A 27,596-nucleotide genomic window follows, 5' to 3' on the forward strand; every position below is an offset into this window, starting at 1 on the left:
CCAAAGTCACAACACTGTCTACAGTCATAGTGATCTCTTTTAGGACTGTTGCTATCCTGCCAACTGGCCTCAGATATGTCAGTTTTTGTTCTTGTTTGAAAATGAAAGCACCTATCATTTTATTATCTAGGTACCTTGTTTTCATATCTGCAGTCAAAGAAGCACTTAATCTATCTTAGAGGGAAGTATTTGAATATGTACACACAATACATGCTACATACATAGGTATGTGTAGACAAAGTTTTATATAGAATCATAAAATTGTAGACTTGGAAGGGATATAAAAACCACTTGACTAACTTCTCACCTAAAGCAAAAACTTACATCACAATATACCAGACCCACAAGGAATCCTCTTATCCTCTTGACCAAATCTTCCCCTTTGTACTGTGCTGGTCTCTTCTGAGCATGCTTCTAGCCCATTCTAACCTTGTCTCTTCACTCTTTTCTTTCTGAACTAGGGTCCCTGTGAGGGAGTTTTCCTCCTTAGTTACTTAGTTACAATCCCTATTTGTATATCTCTCTCTCTCTCAAACACTCTCTCTCTTTCTCTCTCTCTCTGTCCCTCTCTCCCTAATCACTTCTGTTTAAATTTGCTTCCTCATTCATTACCTTCATTGTACAGCTAATAATCTGACCTCGGGCATTACACCCTCACTAAAAAAAAAAAAAAATTTTTTTTTAAGTTGTATTTTCTTTGCCTGCAAAAATAAATCCCCAGATTGTATTTGTTCACTATGGTTGGGCTACTTTCCTCTTCATTAAGTGCACATTATTTGAACAGATTCTTATTCTCCTCTTGTTTCCATTCTCATATTCAGTGGATCACCCTATCTCTCGCCTTTTCTTTCATTTTTTGGCTTCATATTCATTGCTATGGCCACAAACTGGGTCCAGGGCTCAGTCATTTGACAACTGAACCACCTGTCTTCCAGACTCCAGCATCTCTCCCTTGTACTGTATTTTATGCAGAGCTACACAATACTCCTAAAGTTTTATCCAAATTATATAAGAGGCAGATTTCCACAGAATCAACTGCAATATACATAAAGCATTTTCTAAACTGCAAGGTATTACGTAACTGTGAATTTCTTCCCTTCTCTTTTTTCCCTCCTATTCGTATCTATCTTCTAGAGGATGTGTTTTTTTTGTTGTTGTTTGTTTGTTTGTTTGTTTAAATCACAGGTTTCCAGTCTCTCCACCACTGTTTCCTCAGAACCTCATTCATGCCTGCCTCAAGTCAAGTTTTGTTCTGTCACATGGGCCCCGGTCAGATATTTTTCCTGGTTAAAGAACAAATATATTCTGACTTATGCTGCCTTTGAGACAGATTTCATGGCAATCTCTCTGCTCCCAGAATTCTCTCCATCAAATCAGGTCTCTTCCCTTCCTGATCACCCTGCTCAGGACCTACCCGCTTCTCCCACTGAGCCCTGTACAAACAGCATGGTCTGTTCTGAATTTTACCAGTAATTTTAAACACCCCAATAATCTACCCAATCTCTAACCATTTCCATTAGGTTTGCTTTTTGGTGGAAAATTGAGGACAATATACAAACATGTGTGGGAAGTGCCTGGAATGTGAGACATGTTATGTAAGGCTGTATATGAACTCTGAGTTAAATGGATCTGTGTAAAAATCCCAGAGTTGCCATTTACTAGAGACGTCAGTAGGCCCATTTGCTCTGAGCTCTCCCTCTGTGTTCCAACCTCAGATTATATATATGAGAATTAACAAAATAATATATACTAGTCTGCCAGCACTAAGGAAACAATAAACAAACAATAAATTTTTTATTAAATAGAAAATTAACTAATAGTAGCCTTACTATTTCTGCATATGTATATGCCTTTTTATGTACATGACATAAATACACTAATGTTTACAATAAAGAAGAGAATGGAATTGATTCATGAAATCTGCTCATGCTTTCTTTCTGAAGAGAATTGCTAGTTTGAAAGAAACCAACAAACAAAACCCTTATTGACGAGAAACCCCACATAAATAAAACACGTGCTTATGTTTTACAAGAGTTTAAATTTCAAATGAAATTTGAACTTGACTCACATAGAGAGTCAAGCTCAGTACACACATTCATTGTCAATAACACCTAACATTTTGGTTTAAATCATAATTAGGTATACAAATGTAAATGTATGCACAATTCTTAAAGTTTTAAATTACTGTCCTCTTAAGTGTTGACCTTAGTGTATATTTGGTCCTCAACTAAATACCTATTAAAGTCAGTCCTGCCTTTCTCAAGGCAATAAAAACTTCTGTGGCACAGAAATCATGACTTATCTTTTTTTTTTTTTTTTTTTTTTTTGAGACGGAGTCTCGCTCTGTCGCCAGGCTGGAGTGCAGTGGCCCGATCTGGGCTCACTGCAACCTCCACCTCCCAGGTTCAAGCTATTCTCCTGCCTCAGCCTCCCGAGTAGCTGAGACTACAGGCACCCGCCACCTCGCCCAGCTCATTTTTTGTATTTTTAGTAGAGACGGGGTTTCACCATGTTGGCCAGGATGGTCTCGCACTCCAGACCTCGTGATCCACCTGCCTCAGCCTCCCAAAGTGCTGGGATTACAGGCGTGAGCCACCGCACCCGGCCGCCTTATCTTTTCTTTAGAGACAGGTTCTCGCTCTGTTGCCCAGGCTGGAGTGCAGCGGTGTGATCACAGCTCACCGCAATCTTGACCCCCGGACCCAAGCAATCCTCTGACTTCAGCCTCCCGAGTACCTGGGACCACAAGCGCGCACCATCATGCCTGGCTAATTTTTGTATTTTCTTTAGAGGCAGGGTCTTACCTTGTTGCCCATGCTAGCTGTGAACTCCCAGCCTACAGCAATCCTTCCACCTAGGTGTCCCAGGGTGCTGGGATTACCAGCATGAGCCATCACGCCTGGCCTGATGCCTTTTATTTTCTAACGAACTCCCCTTTACCCTGTAACGGGATCATCGTAAAAAGTATATTTGTTCAACAGTTTGTTGGAAATTCCAAAGAGTTCTGATTCTGTTTCACAGTTTTGAAGAAAAGGTGGTAGTTTGGAGAGATGTTACACAAAAGATAACTGAGCATCTTTAGAAAAGACAAATCTAGCCATATAAAATGTTACCAGATGGAGGCCGGGCGCAATGGCTCACATCTGTAATCCTAGCACTTTGGGAGGCCAAGGTGGGCGAATCACGAGGTCAGGAGTTCGAGACCAGCCTGGCCTCGTGAGTCCCCGTCTCTACTAAAAATACAAACAAATTAGCCAGGCGTGGTGGCACTCACCTATAGTCCCAGCTACTCGGGAGGCTGAGGCAGGAGAATCACTTGAACCTGGGAGGCGGAGGTTCCAGTGAGCTGAGACCGCGCCACTGCACTCCAGCCCGGGCGACAGAGTGAGACTCTGTCTCAAAAAAAAAAAAAGTTACCAGAGGAAAAATCTAACCCTGCACAAGAGAGATAGTCTAGCCATGTGAGGGATTATTACTTACCAAATAGTCCATGCAACAGAAATAAATACACACACACGAGTTGTCCCAGTGCCACTCCAAATCCTCTCATTTGCTTCTTTTTAGGGCTTATTACTATGCACACATAAATCTTTACACTTACTCCTATTATACACACACATATATTTAATATACATATACAAATATACAGACATGCATGCATACACAGATATACATACACATATATATTATTTATATATGATTTATCTTATACTTCTTCCTAGTTAATATATCCAGCACTTCATAACTATTTGAACAGCTATAGTTGAACCTACATGTTTTGTTTTGTTTTGTTTTTTTAAGACAGTCTTACTCTGTCACCCAGGCTGGAGTGCAGTGGTGCACTCTTAACTCACTGCAACCTCCACCTCTCAGGTTCAAGCGATTCTCCTGCCTCAGCCTCCCGAGGAGCTGGGACTACAGGCACGTGCCACCCGGCTAATTTTTTGTATTTTTAGTAGAGACAGGGTTTCACCATCTTGGCCAGGCTGGTCTCAAACTCCTGACTTCAGGTGATCCGCCCACCTCGGCCTCCCAAAGTGCTGGGATTACAGGCGTGAGCCATACATGCTTATTTAATAAGATGGTTAATATAACCCTGTGTCTAGGGCTTAGCACTGGACTAAATGACTGCAAAAATAAGCTATAATTCAGAATTCCTTGACAGATAAAAACAATAATTTTTATTTTTACTTAATATAAAACTACTTTAAAAAGCAGCTAGAAGGCCAGACACAGTGGCTTGTACTTGTAATCCTAGAACTTTGAGAGGTCAAGGTAGGAGGATTACTTAAGGCCAGGAGTTTGAAATGAGCCGGGCAACATAGCAATGTATAAAAAGCCAGATGTCGTGGTACACGCCTATGGTCCCAGCTACTCAGGAGGCTGAAGTGGGAGGATCACTTGAGCCCAGGAGGTCCAGGCTACAGTGAGCTGTGATAGCACCATCAAACTCCAACCTGGATGAAAGAGCAAGACCCTGTCTCAAAAAAAAAAAAAAAAAAGGCAGCTAGACATATGGAATACTTTTCCTTTTTTTTAAGTATCCTCAGTATGCAAAAGTCAGGGTGGAGTGAGGGAGTGAAAGAGCAGGGAAGTAGCTCATTTAACACAGGAAGAGCAAACCAAGAAGATCCAAAAATAGGCTTTTCACGAAATAAATGCCAGAATGGCAACCAAATCCTGCCTGGAGACTGAAAACTTCCATTCGAATGCTTTTTAGAGTCGTCGATATTGCCAAAGCTGTCATAGTTTTGACTCCGATTTTCTGATCAGCTCGTAGCAGAGTGCTTCATATTGTCCTTATGTACCTTAAACCAGACGATATCAAAATGTCAAAAAAGTACTTCCCAAGTGAAAGCTCAGGTTTAGGGAACAGTGCCAGTCTCTGTCTCTGGTTCTGCAGGCTTTAAAATAACACTCAGCTCTCACTGCTTTCTCTTGGGGTTCTCCTTGTTATCTTCCAAGAATATGAAATAAGGACACATATGCCAACTTTTACAGTTGGCAAAGGGCATGCATTTTAGAAGCCGCATTTTTATATGAATAAAAATAACATGGCAGCAACACCTTAACACCCTGGTTTTTTTTTTTTAAGTGGCTGCTACATTTCAAATAGAGGATGAGGCTCCCTATTGTATAAAATTGTACTCAGGCATGTGTGGAGCAGAAGAGGTCTAATTAAAGTCAAGTTGTGAAGCAAAGCATCTCTACATTTGCACAACAGATAATGTGACAATCTGGTCTGGCTCTGGGCACTGTTATCCTGCTGTACTTCTTTTTTTTTTTTTAAGCTCCTCCAGGACCACCAAAAAAGGGCAGTCCTGAAGACGTGGTAAGTGAATGAATACGGCAGCTGATGAAGCAGATGACTCTCGGTGGAGAAAGGGGCCCAAGGAATGAGAAATATGAATGGTAAGATTTCTGAAACAAATCTCAGACCCCAAACACACCCTGCTCTATCAAAGCAACCGCATGCTGAGCCCACTGATAATTGACTTTCAGAGCAAAACATAAGAGCACATTCTTGATTAACAGAGTCAATCTAAACCGCCAGTGTGACTGGGGAGTATATTTGCTCCTTTTAGGCTGTGTGGCACTATGAAGAGCCTGGGATAAGCAAGGAGGCCTTTTCTGATCTGCCTTTAATTTCCTGTCCCAATTTTTACCTTCCCATGCCCTAATGCCTTTAAAACTGGAGATGCAGGGCAAACTAAAGTCCTTAAAGCTTTATTAAAACACTACCTTCTTGGTATAAAATGACATTCTCACTTTTTTATCTGGTGTGACAGGCTGAATGATGTATTCCTCCTACCCGCCACATGCTAATTCCTGATCCCGTTGACTATGTTGCCTTACACAGTAAAAAGATAATCTCTCCATCTGAAGTTCCTTAATTTGATCATACCTGCAAAGGTATGATGATATCTGCAAAGGTATGATCAAATTAAGGGACTTCAGGAAGGGAGATTGTCTTAGATTATTATGGATGGGCCCAGTGTCATCACAAGGGTCCTTAAAGGAAGAAGGCCAGAGAAGTCAGAGAGAAAAGGCAATGTGTCAATAGAAGCAGAGACACAGAGACAAGATGCTATGCTATTGGCTTTAAAGCTGGAGGAAGGGGCTGGAAGCCAAAGAATCTAAGTGGCCTCTAGAAGCTGACAAGGCCAAGGAAATGAAATCTCTCCAGGAGCTGTCAGAGGTTACCACCCTATAGACTCATTTTATTCTTCTGGTCTACAGAACTGTAGAATAATAAACTGGTGTTGTTTTAAGCCACTAAGTTTGTAGTCATTTGTTACAGCAGCAACGGGAAAGGAATATACCTGGTTAACCCTGTTCACCCTAAACTCTGCTCAGGCACCCTCCTAGAAGGAGCCTCCCTGAGAGCTCCTTCCCCATCTGCCTCCAGCCCTACTTTGTCTTGGCCAGCTATTCCTCTTCTTTGCAGAGCATCCTGCAATTACCTCTATAAAGCCTGGTATTACAACTGTCGAAGTATTTATCTGCTTCCTCAACTAGCCTGGGAGGCTCTCTTTTAAAGGTAGGGCACATGTCTGATTCATTTTCATATTCCACTATTTATCAATGTTTCTGACACATAGAGGGCACTCACATTTTTTTCAGTAAGTTATTATGACTCGTCCCTTAACGATCAGGAAGATACCAGCCTTCACTCCCTTAACCAGATGTTAAAGACACTAATGGTAAAGAAATAACTAGTTCATTACCAGAAAATAGACTTGGACATCCTATGAAAATGGCTCCTTTCTCTAGGGAAGGCTCTCACAATATCATTTGCCCATAGTGGATTCACATGAAAGAATTAATAACTATCTTTTTTATTTCCAATCAAAAAGTTTATCAAGTTTTCAGTCAAAAGGAAAAACCAAGTATTAGATTGAGTAAAGAAGAGGGAGAAAAGGAAAGAGGAATAACAATAAACATTTTGGTAAATCTCAATTACTGAGGGATGAGACTTACTGAGGTATACAGACTATGATGGTATGAGCCCACCGCCCTCTCTCCCAGCCCACATGTTCTGCACAGTAAGCCGATGCTCCAATCATCAAGAAGAGAAGCTACTGCCTTCCCCTTGCATCCGAGTTGGGCTCAGGGCCTCACTCGGAACCAAGATAACATGGCAGAAGTGACACTGTACGGTTTCTAAGACCAGTTCAGAAGACACACAGCAGCCTCTGGCTCTTTGAATGGTGGTTCTTCAGATGCTCCTTCCTGGGGCACTCCCTCTCAGAAGCCAGATGCTATGCTGTGAAAAACCCAAGCCATGTGGAGTTCTACATGGAGGTTCTCTGGCTGATAGTCCCAGCTGGGCCCAGCCCTTGAGAGGTATTATAGCTCAAAAACTAGATATGTGGGTGAAAGAGCCTCCAGATGGACTGGCATCCCCAGTCAATCAGATCTTCCCTGATGAGGCCTCAGACACAACAAAGAAGAGACAATCCCTGCCATGCCAGCTTGCATTCCTGACCCACAGAAGCCAGGAGCCTAATGAAATGAAGTGTGGGGTACTTTCGTATCCACAGCAAATAATTGCAACAGTTGATGAACAGACAAAAAAAAATTACTCAGCAGCATTAACACCACATAAGACTAAGACTTTACTTCCTAATGCTAAGAAGGAGGACCAGAAAAGAAGTATCTTGGTGAATTAGATCAATGTAATTCTGGCCTGATACTGCGAAATACATACACGTTCTAGGGCTGTGGCTCCCATAGTTGAAAGAATACATTGCTTATAGTTCAATGAGAGACTGAAAAATGTAAGTGCCCTTACTTTACCACTTAGGAAGTTATCTGGATGGATAGCATGGTCTCATGCTAGATTTACAATCCTATACCCTCAAATGCTTGAGAGGTTAGATTAGATGGGATTAAACTCAGAGGGATGCTGGAAGCACACCAAAATCTTCACTCTCCTTCCTGCCCAGTTTAGTCTACTATAAATAAAACTTGACAGGCTTTCTTAAATCAACTTAATAATGTGTAGCACAAGTGCCTTCAGATGCCCAGTAGCTAAACCACACATCAGCTTTCTTAGGAAGCCTTCTAGCAACAGGCAGAAAAAAGAACAACTACTGCCAAGAGTGCTGTGCACAAGAGTGCTGGTGGCCTTGAGTGACTCATTCAACAAGGCTCCATCTTTCCGTACGGGAAGGTCAAAAGTAGGAGGGAGCTGAACCTTTAATAACCAAACTCAGGCTTTCTTGCTAAAGCCAGATGCTGTCATTACAGAAGCAGATGAGAACATAATTATAATCGATCTGAAATCCTGATGAATTCCAGGTGCACCTCCCAGCAGCCTGGGAGAGCTGGTGCCTCAAAGCCCTCAGAGGATTTTATTACTCATGTCATAGTGGCTGTTCCACTGTAGAGTCTACAGGACCTCAGTACTTTTCCTCTTTGACTTCAAAAGGAAGCATATTTTTGCCAAACCTTTGGAGACACTTTTTAAAAGCAAGCCATTTTCTCAAATATATCAAAGAATATAATGGAAAAAGTAGAAAGACTAAGAAAAAGTTGAGAGCAACAGCTAGGTTGAAGACTTCAAGGTTCCCCTTGGAAATGAGATGAAGTGCGGTGTTTAGAAATCTGAAGTGGGGACTGGTTGAGGTCCTTAACCAGTAGACATAGTTTTGTGAACCAGCAGATTGCTAGCTATGGTCCATGTCATTTGGAAGAGAAGAAAAAAGCATGACCAGAACCCCAAATGGTATTTCTGGTGGCGCAGCTTCAAAGGCAGAGCAGAGTGTAGCCACGTTTTAGGAATGCCTGCCCATTTTCCAAGCCCGGTTCTCCAGGCTCCTTGTCAAGTCTGTGCTTTTCTCAACATCTTTTCGATCAACCCTTTCCTCTATGTGTTAGCGTCAGTTTCTGCTTCTTGCAAAGAAGACCCTGAACTAATATAAATATCCAAAGGGTGCCATTTACTTCCAAATGTATTTTTTTCTGTTTGGTAGTCTCGGGGCTCAAAAATATACACTGCCATACAACTAAGAAAGAATCAATTTAGGGAAGATGGTCATATGTCCTTCCATGTGGCTATTAATAAATTAGCCAGTAAGAAAAAACAGATGACTCCTTGTTCTCACCCTAGTCCTTATTTCAAGACCATAAATTTTCGTTAAGAGATGTTTCAACACAAAACCAGATGTGTTAATCCCCTGAAAAATTTGTTTTTTAAAGAAAAAAGAATTCAAGGAGCACAACTGTTGACTATGAATGATTTATTCTTCATCTACTCAATATACTCATATTTTCAGGCATGTCACAAACCATGCACAGTATAAGCTTACTATCTGTATTCATATAATTAAGACTCATTTATCATCATATACATTGAGGCAATGTATGTGTTTGCTCAGTGTCATCAGGCTTAGACCCCAATCCCACCGCCACCATAAGCAAAGCTTTGGGTTAACATTCTTGCCACCATCACATACCATTAAACTAAAGGTGCTCCCTGTCTTCCTAAAACACGCACTTCAGCTATTACAAGATTTGTAGCAAGATTTTTTAGGGAAAAAAAAATATTAGATTGGGATTCTAAATGTTCATGAAAACATGAGAAAATGATGTAATCATACATAAAAATCTTTCAACAGCTAAATAATAACTTTCTTTAATTTACATCTGAACTAATTAATTAGTGGTGGTCAAATTAGACAGAACGGATTTGTTGGCTCAAGAGGTAGAGGGGGAAAAATCCTGCTACATAAACTACTTAAGATAAATGGCCTTTTAAATTTCTTTCTAGCATCTGGTGCCATATTGTGTTAGTACGCTTGGCTATGCTCTCACAGTGATCAAAGCCCAAAGGGTCTGGCTACTCTAAAGCATATTACTTTATTTGCAAAAAATAGATGTTGAACTCCCCTATTCCACCCCTCATTCCTGCCAATAAAAACAAAGATAATCCTTTCATCCTTCTTCGGGAGATGAATGGGATCCCAACTTACTAAAAAAAGATAAAAAGCTTTAAAAACAATCTTCTTGAAGGCAAAGACTCTTCTTTGGTTCTCCCCTCCCTGGTATCCCGGTATGGTGCTCTCTCTGCCATGGGCGGCTCCAAAGGAATTATTCACTGATCAAAACCCTATGTGCACAGGCACGGCAGAATATAATAATGAATATTATTATAAAACCGGAAGATTCCAATGACATTTTGGCTAAAGAGGTTAAAGAATTCACTTTACTATGATGTGTTTTTTTAAAAAAAATTCACTCACACAAAGATGGGAGAAAAAGAGGAAAGGATTTAAGAGACTTTGAGCTGTGAGTGGCATTGCAGGTTTTAGAAAACAAGATCAACACAGAATAACACCTTTTGTACCTCGGGATTGGATAAGTAAGTTGAGGCTCTTCTGACCTATCTATAACAACTAAGTTTGTCGGGGGCATATTGCCTCCTTGTCTTCATTCCCATGGCTATTAGGATAATAATCAATTTGCTTGGTCTGTCTATATGGTTTGGAGACAAGAATAATGCAGGATGGCTGCAGCAGAATAAAAAATTCTAGGCAGCAGTTTCACATGACTAAGCAAGAGGAAACTGCTGAAATAGCTGCAGAAGCTAGGGGCTGATAAGGCCCTGAAAAATAGGGTGTGGGCGAAGCTGGCGAAGACAAACTGGGTCCAACATGGTGCTGGATTTGATCTAGGTTTCTCCTAGGACCTTATTCTGTGCTCATTCACATGTTCAATCATACACCCACCAGCGCCATGACAGTTCCAGGAATACCCTTATTTGCGGTCAAAATGGGTAGCACCATGTTCCAAGAAATCTCCCCCTTCTTCCAGGAATCTCCATGAACACGCCATCCCTTGGTTAAAGAAATCCATAAAGGCAGCAGTCCCAACCACCTTGTGTGACTCTCCCAAGGATGCCCACACTCCCCTTTCTTAAGTGTGTCCTTTTTGCTTTGCAAGAAATCTCTGCACTTTCACTATTTTCTAACTCATAACTTGAATTCATTCTTGTGAGGATGGCAAGCGCCTAGACACCAGCAGGGGTGGGGGTCCCACCAGCATTTGAGGACCTCCCCTAGCCCACTGCTGTCACCTTCTCTCAGAGGCAAATGCCTATGCCAAGGAGAAACAGTACCTGAAGACCTACCATCACGCCTAATTAATTACAGAAATGAGGCCAGTTTTGGTTAAAGCTCTAAAAAATTCAACGTCAAAAGTAATTTGGTTCTCATTACTATTATCCAACTATTAGACTTAGGACTACATTTTTCTTCAATTAAGAACATACTACACCCTAAAGAGCTAAACCATATGTAAGTCTGACACCAAAGAGTTAAAACTCAATTCTGCAAGTATCCGTGGGCCTACTATGCATAAGAAAGGTACTCTATCTTACCTAGGAGAAAAAAATATTATCATTCATCTCATGAATTCCTGGCTTTTATTCTTGTTCTATACAAATACATCTTTAGGATATAATTTGACCTGCAGTATAATCAGATTCTTGTTATAATATGAGTCATTATAACAAGGGCCACTGATAAGTATATAGTAAATGTTTCCAGTGTGAAAAGTACTCAGCATGCAATATTTTCAAATATGACCTAATGATAAAGATTTGGGCGTTATGTGAGCAGCACATACTGTTTCTCTTTCATATTAAATCCATCCACCCAAACATACTTCCTTATTTATAAATGTAAAATTTATATATTTATACATGATATATAAAAACATTCACAGACAAGCATTCATACATTCTTGTCTCTAAAGTCTATTTGTCTTGGAAGCCAGATTATGAATTTAAAGATTCACTATTATTCTTCTTCATTCTCTTAGAACCTGGATATTTCTTCACTATCTCTGGGGCTCAATAGAAAGAAAGAAAAAAAAAGATAATATTTGGTTCTCTCCACAGTTGGCATTTACAAAATGGATAATATCAAAATCTTAAAGAATGGACTAGGGGTAGGGAGGCAAAGGCAAAGGAGGCAAAAAAATAATAATAATAAAAATAAAGGAGCAAGAGAAGCGTCTGCCCTGTTCACATCTTTGAACCTTCCCAGCCTATGCAGAGGATCACAGGCCAGTGTCTAGAACATTTGGCAGCTGGGTAGTGAGTCCAATTAAAGAGGTAGGAGGCAGGGGAAATAGCTCCGAAGTCCTGTCTCATTCAGTATTTCTTTCAAGATATTCACACACAATAAGGCCACAACTTCATCACATTTCAAGGAAGTTCAGGTTCAGGAGCACCAAGTCCTGTTCCTGGCTCTATCACTTATCTAGCTATGTGACCATAGGTAAACCATGTATTTGAATTTCTCTAAAATCAAGATATTAATACTTGTCTCAAAGATGTTCTTATAGAACCAAATGATGCCATGCATGTAGCTGGTACAGCCCCAGCATATAGTAGGTTCTTAATAAATACTATCAGGGTTTCTAGTCCAGAACCTTTCAGGAAAGAGGAGAGAAAACAGTCCCTCTGCGACCTGGATTTCAATCCAGCTTGGGTCTTAATCCAAAAGCATTTGGAATCAAACGGGACTGCTAGAATAATGCACAACTTGGCGAAGGGTCCTATTGTAACCTGGGGTTCCAAGTGTTCTCTAAAGACTACTTTGTAATTTCTCACCTCAAAGTAGCCTCTGATGTCAGGCATATACCAGGGGAACAAACAGGCACTATTCTTGGTCCTACAACACTGCCCACTACCCCTATGGGAAAGCAGCTACTATCTAGGTGGTGATGTTTTGATACATTGGGGCAGGATCCTCCGTGTCATATTATCTATGTGTAATCCCTCCTTTTTTGTGGTCAGACAGTCTCCGTTTTCAACCATGCTCATCTGTTGCATTATTGTTTATCTGTGACAAGACCACTTAAGTTTACACATCCCCAAAATCAGTGCCAGTATTTGCCAGGTTTTTCATAGCATCCAGCAAAAATATGACTTTAGGAAAGTAACTATGATGAAAGAATTCATAAAATTTGCATATGGTAGATGATCAAGTGTCAATATCAACCCTAATGAAAACCACATACACGTAACAAAACTGGTTTTCAAACTGGATTATTCCATGTTCTCTAAAACCAATAAAAAAAAAATTTTAAAAAAGAGTACTGCAATTATTTTTAACTTATCCTGGAAATAAAATACAAATTTAGACCAAGTTCATTACACTCCTCTCAGTGACATCTTAGAAATTAACTATTACATTCCTTAGGTCCTAGAATAAATGAAGAGGTAAATAATTCTGTTCAAAGATGTCCAAATGTAAGATGTGTGAGTATTCTTGTGAAAACTGCAGTGTAGCCTACCTCTTTAAAGTTATCAAATGCTGATAAAATGATTTCATGCCCGCCTCTGACAAGACAAACGGCTGCCAACAGTTCTAAGACAAGGGCTTTTGTTCTGCCAAAACAAGAAGAAAGAAGAAAAACACAAATCAGTGAAAATGGCATGATGAGTCAGCTGTTCCTCCCTTCCAAGATACGTGAGAATAAAACATTTGCCCTTACATTTTTAAAAAACTTTACTAAGGTACAGTTTAATCAAAGTACATTTTTAAACCTTTACTGACTTCTAAATATGTGATTTGTCTAAGATAGCAAATTTGGAAGGCACGTTTACCAAAACTACAAATTACTCACTAATGAAAACTAGTTCTGAGAAGAATAATCTCTTAGACCTATCATCAGGTGACTCAGTACAATATAGGTGAAAAATGTTTACTGGTACACTAAAAACAAAGGGAATGGGAATACGCTGAAAAACAAACTATTGATTAAGTATTTTCTCTGATTTTAGAGACAGTGGTAGAACAGTTGCAAAAAAAAAAAAAGTTCAAAATCAACTGAAATTCATGTTCTACATTTCAAATCTGCTCATTCAGGAATGGATCCATAAATCTCCCACGAAACTAAAAGTTTCTGTCCTTTCTTCTTCCTATGCAGGAGATCTGGAAGGAGCTGGATTACAGCTTTACTAACACAAGAATATTTTCTTTGACTCAAGAAAACAAAACTCCATCTGAAATATTTTTGGAAGGAGAACATAGAGATACACTCTAAGTTTTCAAATTCAATGTCAAGAAAGAAACAGCATTGTTTCTTCAATCATAAGACCACTTAAGTATTTCATTTTTTTTTCTGGAATAACAACTATCACCAATCTCTAAACAAAGACTGTTCTGATATTCCACAATGTCAATTGTCTTTTAAAAAATAATGTCTTCCCTGTAGTAGATGGCAGAGACACAGAAGCACGGCTACTTAGAATTCTAGTAAATGAAGGAAAGAATCGTAAAGTCGTAAAAGGTTTAATCAGGGGAAGTTTGAAAGAATAATATTCAGTAAAGAGGACTTTATAGTTTGCAGTGCATTTTCCAAATGAGAAATGGCTAATTTATCAACAGATTTTTGGATTAACAGTTTTCAGATATTCTGTCTACAGAGAGGTATCGGATGAAAGGGAATTGCACATTTGAAGTACAGAATACTTCACCAGAATGGAAGGCACATTAAAATAACTAAAACTGATGAAGACTGGGTTTTAGGGCTAATGTGTGATGTGAATTATATCTGCTGCTAGCCTTTACAGGTGGTGAATATGAACGGAAATCTGCATGTACAATTTTATTTATTTATTTATTTATTTTGAGACAGTCTTGCCCTGTTGCCCAGGCCGGAGTGCAGTGGCGTGATCTCAGCTAACTGCAACCTCCACCTCCCGGGTTCAAGCCATTCTCCTGCCTCAGCCTCCTGAGTAGCTGAGATTACAGGCATGCGCCACCATGCCCGGCTAATTTTTTGTATTTTTAGTAGAGATGGGGTTTCACCACATTAGCCAGGCTGGTCTCCAACTCCTGACCTCAGGTGATCCGCCTGCCTCAACCTCCCAAAGTGCTGAGACTACAGGTATGAGCCACTGTGGCTGGCCACTACAATTATTTTTCTATTTTTGTTCAGTAATTAAAGCTACATAGGTAAAGTGACCAAGCGAAGTGTAGACAAAGGATGACGGTTTTAGCTAGCTTTCAGCAGTAACTGATGTAGGTAAATCTTTATCGAGACTCTCCTGGTCCCCAAGTCCTGGCAACCTGATCCTCTCCAAATTTAGCAGCAAGGATGCTGGGAATCAGGCCTCAAAAGAACAAAAGCTTGAGGAGAACGGTGGAGGGCTAGAATTGTCACCAGTTGCTCAACTCTGGCCCATGTAAGAATGTAACTTGGCTCAAAGGAAAAATTCTACACAGCCAAAGAGTTTATAGCCAATCTTATTTCAGAGATTAACATTTGAAAGTTTCCAAAGTCAAACTTGGTTAAGTGTTGACCAGCTCTCTGTTTTCCCTAGATAGATTTAGACTTGCATACTACAAAAGAAGCTTACCTGGGATTCTTGTTGTTCAAGCTTAGTGCAATCTCATTGACAGCGTGTGGATGAGACATGACCATGTTGAAACCATACTAAAATTAACATGGAAAAAAAAAGAAACACAAAGCATTGGGAGACAAGTTAGGGAACTGTCAGTATTGATTTAAAACCAAAAACCCGAAGTATCTACTTAATGAAACTTACACAATCATAAATGCACTTATGTCTCTAGTACATCACGGTCAAAGCATATTTCTCTATTAAAAATTTCAAGAATGCCAGATGCAATGATTTGTGCCTCTAGTCCCAGCTTGAGCCAGGACAACCAGACCCATTTCTCTCCCCCCCAAAAAAAAAAAAAAATTTCGGCAATGATGTTATTATCAAAAGATCACCTTCCCATTCTTTATGAATGATCTACATGTTTCTCTTTATTAAAATTATGAAAAGGCTCTAGCCCAGTGATTCTTAACCTTGGCTGCTCCTTAAACTCACCTGGAAGACTAAACAAAACACTCCGAATTTCAATTACAGGGAGCTGGCACCTGAGTTTTTTAAGCTTCCAGGGTGACTCCACAGTATACAATAGATATAACATACAAAATGTATGTTAAAAGACTATTTATGCTATCAGTGAGGCCTCCAGTTATATACAGTTTTGACTACACCAGGGATCAGTGCCCCTCAGACCCCACAAAGTTCAAGGGTCAACTATATTCTTTCTCCTCAAAACTTACTCTCAGCGCATGATCTTATTTCCTCTTATACTAAGAAAATACAAGCAATCAGAAAAAACATCTAGAAGCTCCTATACCACATCAATCTATCCACACAGATCTGTGGCTTACCTCCTCACCTCCTATTAAAGAGGAACTCTTCTGTGCTCCAAACTAAGGCCAACCCTTCCCATGAGTCCTTCCTCCATCCCATTCCCTCTCATCTGCTCACGAACATGGTATGTTCCAGAAATTCCTCCATTCCTCCTTAGTTTTCCCTCTCTATGGACTCATTGCCATTAGCATAAAAACATGATGCAAATTCTCTTAAGCAACAATAAAAACCTCTCTTGATACCACAACCTGTGTTCAGCCACTGCCTCTCATTTCTCTGCTATCCTTTACAGCAAAACTCCTCCAGACACTCAGTATAAATCCTCACTTCCTGCTCATTCTTGAAACCACTCCAATCAAGCATTTCACCCCCACCATCCCAATGAACTGTCTGCCGAGATCACCAAAGACCTGCACTTTGCTGAAGCCAATGGCCAATCCTCACTCCACATTTTACTTGACTTAGTAGCATCTAACAGAGCTGAATACTCCCTTCTCCTTGAAACACGTCCTTCACTTGGCTCCTAACTCCTTGGCTATTTTTCAGGCTCTCTAGCCAGCTTTTCTTCATCTCTCTGACATTTAAACAGAGAGTCCCAGAGTTCATATTTTGGACTTCTTTACTTCTCAGTCTACCCCTACTGATCTCATTCACCCTCCTGGCTTCCTATGCCATTTGTATGCTAATTACTATCTCCAGCCCAGACCACTGCCTTGAAATCCAGACTGGCATATCCAACCACCCACCTAAGATCACTATTTGAATGTCTAACGGGCATCTCAAAGTTAAAATCCCCGAAACAGAATTCCTAATGATCTCCCTCAAATCTGTCTATCCTGCAGTCTTCCCATCTTTTAGATGGCAACTCTATCTCACAGGTGCCCAAGACAAAAGCCCTGGTACCAGCCTCTACTCCTCGCCTTCTCCCTCATACCTAATGCTATTGCCTTTAGCATCAAAATAAAACCAGAATCAGATCACCTCTCATCATCTCCACTCCTATGATCCTAGTCCATATGACCATCAAAGCTCACCTAAATGACTGCTAAGGGCCTCCTAAATGGTCTACTCCCTCTTGCCTTTGCCTGGCCAGAGTCAAATCTAAACACAGAAGCCAGAGTGGTCTCATGTTAAATGCAAGCGTCAGATTATGCCCTTATAACCATTCAACAGCTTTCCTCTCATAGTGAAGTCAATGTCCTCTCAGCGGCCTTTAAAGTTCTACATAATCAAACAGATGACACCTGACTACATCTTCTATTGTTCTCCCTCTTACTCATTCTGATCCTGCCAAGCCTCCTTTCTGTGACTTGGGCAAACCAGACATTCCTGCCTCTGTGTCTCTGCACTTGCCCTTCTCTCTGCCTAGAATCTTCTTTCCCTAATATCCCTCCCTTTGCTCCCTCATTCAAGTTTTACTAGATATTACCCTCTCAGTGACCCTTCCCTGGCTGGCCTATTTAAAACTCACACACATTTTCAGCAGTTCCTATTTCCTATTTTTTCTACAGTACTTAGTAATGGTTCTCTGGGTTCAAAGCCTTCCTGGGTCCAAATCCTGACCCCACTACTTACTAGCTATGTGACTTTAGGCAAATTACTAAACTTCTCTGTGTCCCAGCTTCATCAGTAAAATGTGGAGAAAAATATTATTGATCTCACAGGGCTATTTACATGACTTAAGAGGTTTAAAAGCACTAGACCTGAAAAGTGTACCATGTAAGCATTAGCTTTCATTTCATCATTATTATCTGGAACATACACATTTTACCAATTTATTTGTTGGTCATCTGTCTCCCCTCCCTGGAAAGTAAGTTCCTTGGGCTACAAATTTATTCGGTGCTATATTCTCAGTGCCTATGTTGAACAGGGGCTGTCTGGCAAAGCTCACAAAAGTACTGAAAGAATAAATGCATGTTTCCCTTCTTAAATTCAACGCAGCACCTTAGTGGGGTCAACCTGCATCACAATTACCCAAAGGAAGAATCTGTATTTTCAACAATCTTGCAGGTGCTTCTTATAAAGATTAGGAACCACTGAGTCCAACTGCCAATAATTGTAACTTCTCGCCTGTTCGCCACATAAACCTTTGAGAACCACTGTGTCTATCCACTCCTGGTGTTCTAGAGTTGTTTCATTATTACCCGCAACAGCAGCTTATTCAATCTTTAATGGTCACAAACATTCACCAAGCAATCTAGTAAGTTTATCACTACAGGAGGAAAACACCTTTCCTTTAAATACATCGCAAATGATATATATTTATTAAAATATGAGGGCAATAAATTAAATCTTGAGCATTAGGATGAACCAGGCCTTTCTTTTTTAATAGAATCTCTTTAAATCCTGGCATTTACTTCAAATAGAATTAATACAAAGAAACCAACGAGAACAAAATCTGAGCCTGTTTTTGTTTGTTGTTTGGTTTTTCTTCTTTTTTAAAAAAATTTCAACAGCTTTAGGGGTACAAGTAGCTTCTGGTAACATGGATAAATTGCATGATGATGAAGTCTGGGCTTTTATTTTACCCATCACCCAAGTAGTGTACATTGTACTCAGCAGTGATTTCTGAGTCTGATTAATTCAGGTTTGTTTTTTTTTAAAAAGAACCAGAAGCTCCAACATACCTGATAATTCATGATGGCACGTAAACACATGATACAGACATGTACATCATCTTTCTTACTCACTAATCTTGAATTTTTCAGAGTTCTTCTGCTTGGCAAGGTATTATATCTACAAACAAAAAGAGCAACTTCTATAAAACAATAGGTTACTTTCTTAGCATAGGCACATGCACTTAACAGACACTACTCTTTACCAGTACCAAAACAAGGATTGTAGGTTAAAACCACCACCAAATGGCAATGGTAAGATTGATTTCAACCTCTAAAATACAGCTTTATAATGTGTCACTCTGCCATAAGCCCATCTTGGGTATGCTTGTTAACACACTTTTTGGAAGTCTCAGAGACTAGCACAACTTTAAAAAATAACCACACAGCCACTGTGACCCAAGCATATATCATCTTCTTAATCTACATGTGAAGTTCTTCCCCTTCCTCTATCATTTTTATTTTAACCTCAGTCTTATATTTCTTTAATGGAATCACTTGTTAAGTACATGACTGTTTATTCGAGTTTTCATTTTTAGTTGATAGCAATAGCTTCCAGTATAAAACAAAGTAATCTAAGATTAAGTTTTAAAAAGAGTAATTTCAATGGAATCAACTGCCTTTTGTAACTTAACAATTAATATAATTTAAATTGTTACAAACAAACAATATAATTTAATATTCATATGCAGCAATGATCGAGAAGATACACTGACTAACGAAAACCAGTCTCTACGGAAAATGGGAGAGGTTATTCTCTACAGTGCCGTATTTCTGCATCGCTTCGAAATATTAATACATTTTCATTATTCCAGCAAGTAGACCAACCTTACACATTTATTTGTTTGTTTCTTTTTTTTGTGTGGAGACAGAGTCTCGCTCTGTCACCAGGCTGGCGTGCAGTGGCACGATCTCAGCTCACTGCAACCTCTACCTCCTGGGTTCAAGCGATTCTCCTGCCTCAGCCTCTGTAGTCCCTGTAGCTGGGATTACAGATGCGCGCCACCACGCCCCGCTAATTTTTGTATTTTTAGTAGAGATGGGGTTTCACCATGTTGGCCAGGATGCTCTCGATCTCTTGATCTCGTGATCCACCCACCTTGGCCTCCCTAAGTGCTGGGGTTACAGGTGTGAGCCACCGCGCCCAGCCTTATTTGTGTTTCTTAAGAGGTGTAATGTAGCACATTCTTTCTTTTTATTTATTGATCCAGTTCTTGATCTATATTGCAACAGTCTCTTTCTAAGAAGCCAAAATGTCTCTGTCATTATTTTCTGGAGTGTAGAAAGCAACAAAATTAATTAGAATAATATTCTACTTCCCGAATATTAACACAAAGGGCTTCTATTTGTTGCAGTAGATAGCTAATCTCAAATATATTTTTCTGGATCAACATTTAAAATATATTTAATATGACGTATCACATACATACTTATTAACATTTAAGGACTTTAGAAAATACACAATATATAAATGTCAATAAAAACAATGAGAAACTTGTTTATTAGTTATATTCTATGCTCAAAAACAATAGAGCTAAACTTTTTTCTAAAATGTATGGTATTTGGTTTAAAAATTATTTTCTCCAATTGTTTGTTTATATAAAAACAGAGTAGTAATAAAAGGTAGTATCTGAACTTGTATGTCTAAAAAATAACATTATAAATTTAAAAACCACCATCATGGCCAACAACAGCAACAACAAAATCATAGCACTGACAGCTGAAGAGCCATGGTATCATTTACTCCAATCCTTTCTTGATACAGTTAAGAAAACGGAAGCCCAGAGACATTACATCTACATGGCAAATAAGAGATGAGATGAGACCAGGCAAAACCACAAGTCTCCTCACTGCGATTTAGGACAGTCACTTTCTACCAGTTGCTCATCATCAACCTGACTCATCAACAATCTGCTGGGTGACCATGCGAAAAGCTACCGCCTACAGCTGTCTGTGCTGGCTAGTTCCTGATCAAATGTTCACATCCTGTCATTCTGGCAGTGTTTCCTGCTTCAGTCCTAGACAGGTGTCATTTCTCACCCCGAATAACTATTTCACCACGGAGAATTAAGTCTTAGTTTGTCAAAAACAGCAGCATATAGGCATCTCTTATAGAATACGGTGGCCAACACCTTGGTAAGCAAGTTTCTCTTTTTAAATCTTTATTCTATATATCACACTTATTAAGAAAGTGAGGACGTTTTTTGACTTAATAGGAAATTTTGCTCTATATTTTCGAAACATTTTAAAAAGGATTTCCTCTCATTAAATAAACGCACCCTGAGAAATGTCATAATTCTTTTCCTCTGAAAATAAACTTTCAAAGGACTCAACTTAGGATGATCTTAAACATACAAGACTAGATTTTAGGGACTATGCCATGGGTTAGCATGTACATTAATCAATTCTTCATCACACACATTTTATGGAATCTGACGATTTTTGTAACTGGATATTTAGTTTCTTTGCTTTAATTACCACGTGAGCAAATGACTATTTTAAAAAAACAAAACAAAACAAAAAACACAAAAATAAAAAACAGGTTTTGAATTCAGCTCCAATGCATGATGTTGATACCATGTATTTTTTGGAGACAAGGGTCTCACTCTGTCACCCAGACTGAAGTGCAGTAGCATGATCACAGCTCCCTGCAGCCTCAAATTCCTGGGCTCAAGAGACAATGCCCAGCTAATTTAAAAAAAAAAATTTTTTTTTTTTTTTTTTAGAGACAGGGTCTTGCTCTGTTGCCCAGGTGGGTATCGAATTCCTGGCTTCCCAAAGTGCTGAGATTACAAGCATGAGCCACTGCGTCCGGCAGAAGCTCACACTATCTAATAACTACTTCCCTGAGATGGCTTTACTGACCCTAAAACAGCAACAGAATTAGGACTTACAAGTTATTGGCCACTTTACCACAACAAGAACACCTAGACAAGGTAAGCAATCTAGAGGAAATGGCCTCTGGTTCTCGCCACCAGCCACAGGAAATCAAATCAAATCTCTCTTTTAAGCCCCAAAGTTGTCTTTAGTAAGTACCTATTGTTTATGCTAAACATTACTGAGATGGTCTAGGTTTAGGTCTGCCTTAAGAGAGAGGGCTAACTAGATAAGGGGATCATCACGTTCTTCCTCAATCACCCTGTAGGATGTCTCCTAGAAGGCCTTTTTAGATGGAGAGCTGGTCCTGATCTACCCGATAAAGCAAATTTGCAGATTTCTGTGATAAAGCCAAATCCCCCCCACAATACACAGGACTGAAGAACTAAATATCATTAGAAAAACTCAGTTTTGAAAATCTTACTATCTGGTGTTGCAAATGTCTACCTAGATGTCAATAAGGCTGAATTCAGTGATGAACAGTTTCCACAGGAAAAAAGATGAGGCTAACTGATTAGTGCCCCAAAACTCTACTAAATATATGAGTCACACTGATTCACTTAAGTAAGGTTAAAAAAAAAAATCACGGAAGTATTCCGTTACCAATTAACATTCAAACTGCTCAAATGAAACTAGTTATAACTATATAATAATGTATGTACATGATGCTGTTGCATAATCATCTTAACACAAATAAATCAATTCAATATACTATCTTTGAAAGAGAGGATAAGGCAGCCTGCATCCGGTCCTTTGCCACAGCCCTCTAGGCTAAACTTTCTTCGTTTTCCAAACACTGATCACCCTAGTTTCCCTATTTGAATAAACTTTCTACAACGGCCTGAGCTTTGCAGGGATTAAGCCAGTGACTCAGTAGGAGGCATAAGTACCTCCGTGGTAAACTAACACCCTTGGCATGTGTTCTGTCACAGAAGTACATAAAGTGAAACCGGTTACTATAATATTTTCTTCCTGAAGCTATTATGAAACTTCACATAATTTGAGCAGAGCCAAATTGGAGAGTATCCCTCCAATTCACTGTGTACTCTTCAAAAGCTCCAGTGAGAGGCAGCATCAGTTTCTCCATGGACTCCCATGGATAATTGGGGCACATGAGCTTTATTTAGTCCTGTCCTATGTAATACATCTTGCGTGATCCCAGACTCTGTCAACAGCTAATGGTGCATGTTCCCTAAACCGAAATTTGACATCAGTTTCAGCAGCAATGTACTCCCCTGGGCCCTCCACTCCACCAGTAGTTCTCAAATCTCAGAGGAGGGAGAGGCAGGAGAGGAGAAGGAAGAAGAGGAGGAGGGAGAGGTGCTTTGAAGATACTCCAACTCCATCCTGCCCCTGCCAGAGGCTGCCAGGCTGCTGGTTTTCACTGTGATTGCAGCTACTGGTTTTCAAGGCTACTGTGGAACTGGAGAGGGAGGGATGGGAATAAGAACAAGTTAAAATGCCACAAACCTTCCTGCTCTGAGAATCAGTCCCTTTTCTTGAATAGATGCTCCCTGGGTTACTGCAAGACTTTAATTTCTAGAGTTCTGAAAAAGTTTATTCCAGTAATTTTGCCAGTTTTCTTATCACTTTTATGGATGAGAACATTTTCAGAGGGCCTTAATTCAACCATTTCACCAGCCCCTTCCATAACAGACATTTGGAGACCATATCCTGTCCAACCTATTCATTCTGAAGTGTAACTTTCAAGTTGATGGGAACTGGGCTAAGAAGGTGCCGGAACAATCAGGTCCCTCTGGTGACTTAGGGGAGGTTCCCTGAGATGTGAGGATTGGAGAGGACTCCCTCAGATTCCAAAGAGAAAAACAGGAAATGAAATATGGAGAAGTTGTGACCCACTTCCTGGACCACTGAGGCTGATTATCTAAATGCCATCCTGATAGCCTTTCTTCTCCCAGGCTGGCAAGCAGAGCCTTTGGGGCCCTGGATGCCTGTACACAAAAGAAGGTCTTCCCAGAGGCAGAAAATAGCTGAGTCTAATTTTTGGAGCTCCTGCCATTTGTAGAAAAATACAATGGGGAAGGGATATCTAGGGCTGATTTTGTAGGGAAACTAACAGCACCAAATTTCCCAGGCCCTCTCCTACATCAACTTACAGAGCTGCCTGCTAATTTTCCACAGAACTAAAACTCTAAATGTTACCCTAGCATTCAAAGATGAGATTCTGTCTTGGAAGAGTTGCCAGTTAGAATTCACAAAGCTCTGCGAATGCAGAAAGAAGCAGATTATAGATTACAAAACTGACTTAAGATCATAACCAAACAAATTACTCCAAACCCTTGTATTAGTGTTATGCATATCTCAGCAGGTACCAATAGTTATACGTACATAAAATATTAATAAAAGAAAAAGTTGTAAGTCAATGCTAGTATGAGTGGTAGACATTAAAAAACTAAGCAATTTTACAAATTTTTTTTTTTTTTTTTTTTTTGAGACAGAGTCTCACTCTGTTGCCCAAGTTGGAGCGCAATGACGCGATCTTGGCTCACTGCAACCTCTTTCTCCTGGGTTCAACCAATTCTCCTGCCTCAGCCTTCCAAGTAGCTGAGATTACAGGCATGTGCACCACGCCCAGCTAATTTTTTTGTAGTTTTAGTAGAGATGGGGTTTCACCATGTTGGCCAGGCTGGTCGCGAACTCCTGGCCCCCAGTGAGCTGCCTGCCTTGGCCTCCCAAAGTGCTGGGATTACAGATGTGAGCCACCACACCCAGGCGCAAGTATCTTTTTTTTTTTTAACTTCCTTTTTTTGTTGTTGTTGTTTTTTTGAGACAGGGTCTCACTTTGTCACCTAGGCTGAAGTGCAGTGGCATGATCTTGGCACACTGCAGCCTGGACCTCCCATGTTCAAGTGATCCTCCTGCCTCAGCCCCCCAAGAAGCTAAGACCACAGGCAGCGCCACCACACCCGGCTAAGCAAATGTTTTTTAAGAAACCTACACAGAACATTTCCTATTTAGTACTAAGGTGACAGCTGCACCCAGCCACCTACTTAATGCTCAACAATGAATCTATCAAGGAACACAAATGAAACACCTCAACCTGCACAGCACCAGCAGCAGGCGCTACAGGGAAAGAAGCTATTTTTGTTAGTGAGCTCCAACCACCAAGCGAAACCTGAATTTTTGACAGGAGGGCAAAAAGAAAGCAAGGCCAGCAAAGAAAACCCGGAGAAGCAGCTCTCATGGATCTGCCGAACCACAGATCAGGAATTTCTCTTGCCAGATACCTGTTCATAGGCTGAATTATATATAAAGCTAGTTAGTGTTCTCGTTAAAGTCATGTTTTGCTGACCTTAAACCATTACTCATCACAAAACAGTCAAAAAAAAAAAAAAAAAAAAAAAAAGGAGTGGGGGAGAGCTACAAAATTTTGAGCTAGTCCTTCATGTTTAAAAATATAAAGTAGTACATTCTTAAAAATAATAACAATGGGTGGTAAACATAAGTACTAAGTGGTGTGTCTATGAAAATTTTGGAGTGGAGGAGAAAGACCTCCACTCATAAGCTAAAAAGCTAGAAGAAATCAAACACTGGATTTACTCAGAGATTTATATCTGTAACGATATGGTTTGACTGTGTCTGTACCCAAATCACACTCTGAATCGTAGTTCCCATAACCCCCATGTGTCATGGGAGGGACCCAGTAGGAGGTAATTGAATCCTGGGGGTGGTTACCTCCATGCTGTTCTCATGATACTGAGTTCTCATGAGATCTGATGGTTTCATAAGAGGCATTTCTCCCTTTGCTCAGTACTTCTTGTTGTCGCCATGTGAAGGACATGTTTGCTTCCCCTTCCACTAGGATTGTAAGTTTCCTGAGGCCTCCAGAGCCATGCTGAGATGTGAGTCAATTAAGCCTCTTTCCTTTATAAATTACCTGGTCTCGGGTATGTCCTTATAGCAGCGTGAGAACAGTCTAATACAAGTAAAGTATCAAGCACTTAGAAAACACCAAAATGGGTCAGGTGCGGTGGTTCTCGCCTGTAATCCCAGCACTTTGGGAGGCCAAGAGTTCAAGACCACCCTGGCCAACATGGTGAAACCCCACTCTACTAAAAATACAAAAATTAGCTGGATGTGGTACTGAGCGCTTGTAATCCTAGCTACTTGGGAGGGTGAGGCAAGAGAATTGCTTGAATCTGGGAGGCGGAGGTTGCAGTGAGCCGAGATCACGCCACTACATCCCAGCCTGGGTGACACAGTGAGACTCTGTCTCAAAAAAAAAAAAAAAAAAAAAAAAACCCACCAAAATGGAAGCCGTTGCTCACCCAGTAATGTCCTGAAGTAACTGTGATCACCCATCTATTGTCTCAACAATATACACATATTTCTAGACATTTAGACTTATTCTAGTATGTGAGTTGTGTACATGTCTGTCTTTCTCCCTGAGCTTCAATACCCAGACTGCATAATACCGCAGAACCCTGAAAGAATGTTTCCTGAATTGAACTAATCAGGCTTTCCGGGAGTCTAGCAAGAAGATTTTCCACAAGCCTTCTATGAAGCTTCCATGCCAACATTTGTAAGATTCATAATATCTAAGCCCTAATGGGAACAAGTAAAAGAAAAGGTGTATTTTCTCTGTTACAAAAAGCATTTTTGTAAGCAAAATGCAGTCTGTCACACTATTCAGATCTCAAACTAACATCTACCTATAAATAAAGAATAGTATAGAACTCCCTTGGAAGCTGATGTAAGGGTTCAACCCACTGAAATGCAACACCAATGAGGTATGTTACAGAATTTGGCAGAATTGTACCAGTCTTTTATGGTTCCAAGGTCTGGGCTAATAGAACTTTAACCAAGAGTTGGGGTTTTAGGTTTCCTCTTTCTTACCCTTCAGACATGACATCACTTGGGCATATTTTTTCTATCAATTAAACTCATAAAATATACGATGCTAAAAAAAGGAGCCAGGCATTTTTCTGACTGTCTCTACAGCCAAAAGAAATAGAGCTGAAACAGTCGAATTCAGATAATTCAAAGGAGACGAAGAGAGATCAAGAAGAGACAGAGGGAAAGAAAGAAAAAAGTAAACAAAAATCCTCGTGAACTTTTTTTTTTTTTTTTTTTTGAGACGGAGTCTCACTCTGTTGCCCAGGCTGGAGTGCAGTGGAGCAATCTCAGCTCACTGCAAGCTCTGCCCCCTGGGTTCACGCCATTCTCCTGCCTCAGCCTCCCGAGTTGCTAGGACTACAGGCGCCCGCCACCACGCCCGGCTAATTTTTTGTATTTTTAGTAAGGACAGGATTTCACTGTGTTAGCTAGGATGGTCTCAATCTCCTGACCTTGTGATCCGTCCGCCTCGGTCTCCCAAAGTGCTGGGATTACAGGCGTGAGCCACCGTGCCCGGCCCCTCATGAACTTTTAAATCAGGCACTGAAATGCTGTCTATACGTCCCATTAGAGGACCAGATAAGAGCTAGATCAGAGCTTCTCATCAAAGGTTTCAGTGCATACTTTTAGAACGGAGAAAATGAAAGGGGAGGCTGGCGACCCATCATGTGAATGGAGAGTCATTATTAGCCTGATTTTTCTGATTTTTCATTATATTATATTTGTCAAAGGCATTTGCTACTGGGGGGCTAATTAATCAGGACATAGCCCCATGTAAAATGTGTCCAAGGAAACCATCTCACTCCTGTGACCTTTAAATGGACATATTTCTATGTTCTTCCCATATTATCCCCTTTTCCAAAACCTACAAAATCACTGCCAATGAGCTGCAGTGATGATTTCACAGACTAACCTTCAGAATAGTACATAAACTGGCTCTAATGACTTGCAGCCAGGCTCATCTCTTCATTGTCTCCTAAAGGAAGCACGCAGTCTTACCACTGAACCTTGCTCAGACCACTCTCCTGACTTCTCCCTTTTCCCAGCCACTC

At 40.2% G+C, this 27,596-nt stretch overlaps 1 protein-coding gene across 11 annotated transcripts in view; it reads right to left on the reverse strand.

Annotated features, from left to right (window-relative positions):
• The window catches only part of FMNL2 (formin like 2), a 315,785-nt gene that overhangs the window by 54,701 nt on the left and 233,488 nt on the right, over positions 1-27,596 (reverse strand). For all 11 annotated transcript variants that reach the window (XR_007718334.1, XM_050752042.1, XM_050752046.1 and 8 more), the window contains exons 7-9: positions 18,823-18,931; positions 15,380-15,456; positions 13,309-13,402 (exon numbers count right to left, since the gene is read on the reverse strand). Coding sequence is in view for 10 of the 11 variants with exons in the window: in XM_050752042.1 (XP_050607999.1) it covers positions 13,309-13,402; positions 15,380-15,456; positions 18,823-18,931 (280 nt within the window). In the remaining variant the exon portion in view is untranslated. The remainder of the gene's footprint in view (positions 1-13,308; positions 13,403-15,379; positions 15,457-18,822; positions 18,932-27,596) is intronic.

Source organism: Macaca thibetana, chromosome 12 (assembly GCF_024542745.1).
Source record: "Macaca thibetana thibetana isolate TM-01 chromosome 12, ASM2454274v1, whole genome shotgun sequence".
Taxonomy (NCBI): Eukaryota; Metazoa; Chordata; class Mammalia; order Primates; family Cercopithecidae; genus Macaca; species Macaca thibetana.